General features: G+C 38.6%; 1 protein-coding gene across 1 annotated transcript in view; it reads right to left on the reverse strand.

Moving 5' to 3' along the window:
- Positions 1 to 4,725, reverse strand: part of NCOR1 (nuclear receptor corepressor 1) — a 181,712-nt gene that overhangs the window by 149,949 nt on the left and 27,038 nt on the right. The window contains exon 2 of the mRNA XM_012805930.2: positions 4,367 to 4,544. Coding sequence (XP_012661384.1) covers positions 4,367 to 4,474 — 108 coding nt within the window. The 5' untranslated portion in view covers positions 4,475 to 4,544. The remainder of the gene's footprint in view (positions 1 to 4,366; positions 4,545 to 4,725) is intronic.

The raw sequence follows: 4,725 nt of genomic DNA on the forward strand, positions 1-4,725 counted from the left end.
AGGTGTATGTGGCTGGCGCCTTAGCCACTTGAGACACAGGTGCTGAGCCAGAGAAAAATCTTAAAAGTAACCTGGGGGTGGGGGTGGGGGTGTGGAAGAGAGATATGCTTTATATACAAATGAACAAAGATAAGAGTTGACCACAAAGTTCTAGTCAGAAACCATATAAGCCAGAATACAAGGAAATGATATCTTTTTAAGTGCTGAAAGTAAGTGTCAATTTAGAATTCTACATAGTCTGAAAACAGTCTTCAAAAATAAAGTTGAAATAAAAACTTTTCCAGGAAAACAAAAGTTGAGAGAATTCATTGCCCAGAGTCCTGTCCTAAAAGAAATAAAGTTCTTCAAGTGAAAATACAATAATATCAGAAGGAAACTTGAATATATGTAAATAAAGGCATGAAGAACTTAAGAAATAGTATAAACGTAGGCAACGATAGAAAAAAGAAAATAAGAGCAGTGGTCAGTGAAAAAGCAGCAAAAATAGTGAAAATCATCGACACCAAAGCTAGCTCTTCAAAGGAAAGAATCTATTAAATTGATAAACCTAGGTAGACTGATTAAAAAGAAATAAAATACTTCTTCTCAACATGAAGAACAACATCACATCTCAAAAACATTAAGAAATACTGTAACATTTATGTCAATAAATCCAATACCTTAATAAAACTTACCAAAACTACTCAAGACAACAAAAGAGAATCTGAATATAAATATTAAGGAAACTGAAGACCGGGCACCATGGCTCATGCCTGTAATCCCAGACTTTGGGAGGCTAAAGCGCTGGGCAGCACAGTGAGACCCCCATCTCTACAAAAAGTAAAAAAAAAAAAATTAGCTGGGCATGGTGCCATGTGCCTCTAGTCCCAGCTACTTGGGAGGCTGAGGATCACTTTAGCCCAAGAGTTTGAGGTTACAGAAGAGCTATGATCATGCTACTGCCCTCCATCCTGGGTGACAAAGAGAGACACTATGTCAAAAAATAAAAAAACGAAAGAAATTGAGTTCATAATTTAAACTTTTTCCAAAAAGAAAATTCTAGGCCCAATGGCATCACTGTGAAATTCTATAAAGGAAGGATCTAAGGAAGAAAAAATACCAATCCTATACAAACTCTTTAAGAAAATATAGCAGGAGGGAATATTCCTCAAGCTAACATCATTCTTAAACCATGAAAAACTAAACTTCAACCCTAATTGCACACCACATACAAAATTTAATTCAAAATAGATGGTAACCTAAATGTAAAACCTAAAATTATAAAACTTAGAGAAGAAGCATAGGTGAAACTCTTCCTGGCCTTGTGTTTGGTAAAAACTTCTTAGTAATGATGCAAAAAGCACAAAATATAAAATACATAAATAATAAATTGGACTTTTTGATAAAAAGTAAACACATAAACTCTCCAAAGGACACAATTTACTAAAGCAATACCTCTTTAAGTAATCCATCTACAATAAACAGGTATGTTTTCAAAATAATTTTATTTATAGCAAGCAAAAACTGTGATGGATGACTCGATAAACAAATTGTGGTATATGCAGTAACAAAAAGGAATGAACTACTGAGAATCTGTGCCAGGCATAGATAAATCTCAGAAATATGGGAAGCAAAAGAGGCCACAGACTAAAGAGTTCATACAAAATTCACATACAATCTACTATGACAGAAAGTAAGTCAGTGATTTCCCGAGAGCTTAGGTTAGTAGGAAGTGGGGCAGGAAGACCATCTTGGATGGGGTAACAAGGAACTTTTCTAGGGCAGTGTGGTTCTCAACCTTCCTAATGCCACCACCCTTTAATATAGTTCTTCATGTTGTGGAACTATAACAGTAGTTATTTTCATTGCTATTTCATAACAGTAATTTTGCTACCGTTATGCATCGTAATGTAAATATCTGATATGCAGGATGTATTATCATTGTTACAAAGGGGTCGCGACCCAAGGTTGAGAACCACTGTAGGGTGATGTAACTACACTTTATCTTCATTTTGGTGATGGCTATATGGCATATAAGTTTGTCAAAATTTACTACAACATACACATACAATGAGTACATTTTATTACATAAACTAAACTATAAAGTTAACTTAAAAAAGAAGCAGTAACAATAATCTAGAAAATTAGTAATCAGGTAAATAGTATCGATGTAGGGAAGACTTACAAGCAAAATTCAATGTTCAATCATAATAAAAATTATCAAATGAGGGTTCAGTACCCATAGCACAGTTGTTATAGTGGCAGCCACATGCATGAGGGTGGGTTCGAACCCAGCCCAGGCCAGCTGAACAACAATGACAATTGCAACAAAAAAAATAGACAGGGCTCAGCGCCTTTTGCTCAAGTGGCTAAGGTGCCAGTCACATACACCAGAGCTGGTGGGTTCATATCCAGCCTGGGCCTGCCAAACAACAATGACAACTACAACCAAAAAATGGCTGGGCGTGTGGCAGGTGCCTGTAGTCCCAGCTATCTGAGAGGCTGAGGCAAGAGAATTGCTTAAGCCCAGGAGTTGGAGGTTGCTGTGAGCTGTGATGCCACCGCACTCTACTCAGGGTGACAGCTTGAGGCTCTGTCTCAAAAAAAAAAAAAAATCAAATCAGGAATAGAGGACAACTTTATTTTTAAGAGTAGGTGGGATCACAGGCACAAGCCACAACACCCAGCTATTTTTTGTTACAGTTTGGCCAGGGCCAGGTTTGAACCGGCCACCCTCAGCACATGGGGCCGGGGCCCTACCCACTGAGCCACAGGCACCACCCAGAAGATAACTTCTTCAACCAAAAAAAGGATATTAACAAAAACATGCAACTAATATTATACTTAATGGTGAAAAGAGAAAATGTTACCCTACACAGGGTCAATGTAAGGAAGTCCATTCTCACTCTGTAACAATGGCCACACTTCAGAGTCCTCAATAACATCTGGCAGTATTCAATTATATTTCTCTGAGAAATCTGCTTGCTGATTCTCTCAGATGACCGTTTTCTCATTCCTCCCGTTCCTAGTTTTGTTTTGTTTTTTTTTGAGACAGAGTATTAAGGTGTTACCCTGGGTAGAGTGCTGTGGCATCATACCTCACAGCAACCTCCAACTCTTAGGCTCAAGTGATCCTCTTGCCTCAGTTTTTCTATTTTTAGTAAAGACGGAGGTCTTGATTTTGCTCAGACTGGTCTCCAACTCGTAAGCTCAAGCAATCCACCTGCCTCAGTCTCCGGAATGCCCAATTACAGGCGTGAGCCACAGCACCTGGCCCTGTTCCTGTTTTCTTAAAACCTCTTTCACCCTGAACCTGGTCCACCTGAGCTGACTATCTCACCTCCTACTTTGTTTTTATGTTTGTTTGTTTGTTTGTTGAGACAGATTCTCACTTTGTCACCCTTGGTAGAGTGCCATGGCATCACAGCTCATACCAACCTCAAACTCTTGGGCTCAAGTGATTCTCTTACCTCAGCCTCCCAAATAGCTGGGACTACAAGCACCTGCCATAACACCCAGCTATTTCTTTTTTTTTTAAAGAGAAGAGGTCTCACTGTGGCTCAGGCTGGTCTTGAACTCATAAGCTCAAGCAATCCACCTGCCTCAGCCTCCCAGCATGCCAGGATTACAGGCATAAGCCACCATGCCTGGCTAACCTCCTAGTTTATTTTTCACAAGATAAATCAATCATACAAACTTCATCTACCATACAAATTTTATTTACAAATCTCAAAATAGAAGCTTTTACCCTGGTTACCACTCTAGAGAGACCAAGTTATCTGGCCAACTTAAAACTCAACCAGAAACTGGAGAATAAACATAGATCTTTAACCTAGAAACTCTAGGCAACTGATACTTTTCTATCCATCAACAACTCCTACTAACAAAAGCAAAGATATGTTCAATCTCTGAAATCTAACATAAAGTCACAGTAAGAAGACAGACATAATTAATTCCCAACCTTTGTTTCTCCATCTTTGAAAATGGTTGTCATTAAAAAAACAAGAACAACAAAAAAAAGTGTATTTGGGGGGCGGTGCCCGTAGCACAGTGGTTACAGCGACAACCACATGCACCGAGGGTGGCGGGTTCGAACCTGGCCTAGGCCAGCTAAAACATCAATGACAACTGTACCAAAAAAAAATGGCCAGGCATTGTGGCGAGCACCTGTGGTCCCAGCTACCTGGGAGGCTGAGGCAAGAGAAATGCTTAAGCCCAAAGAGTTTGAGGTTGCTGTGAGCTGTGGTGCCACTACCGAGGTGACATAGTAAAACTCTATCTCAAAAAAAAAAAGTGTATTTGGCTTCCCATCAGCAAATGTATTAAATAGGAAAAGTAAATAAAAACACAATATACATACACAATTTGTATACCATTTTTTCCTTACCTGCTGGTGGCGGGTGTTGGGAAAGGTATACTGGACAGAGTGGGAAGGATAACGACTTTGTTCTGTGCTGAATGCTCCTTGGTTGGGAGGATAACCTGAACTTGACATTATCAGTAGAGAAGTCCTCACGAGGCTGTGAGATCAAGTCCAACAAACAATCATGTTTCTAGGAAACCACCTAAACAGGATGAGACATAGAATTCATAAGAATTAAACCAGCAAGTAAAGTTCTAATAAATTATAATTATAGCTATGTAACTAAAACAATGACAACACCTTTTCCTCATGCAATTACTTAATATAAGTAACTAAAGTTTAAAAAACATTGATGAGTCATTTTCTTTTTTTTTTTTTTTTTT

The sequence above is a fragment of the Otolemur garnettii genome, unplaced genomic scaffold (genome assembly GCF_000181295.1).
Source record: "Otolemur garnettii isolate 467f Iridium unplaced genomic scaffold, OtoGar3 scaffold00046, whole genome shotgun sequence".
In the NCBI taxonomy this organism is placed as follows: Eukaryota; Metazoa; Chordata; class Mammalia; order Primates; family Galagidae; genus Otolemur; species Otolemur garnettii.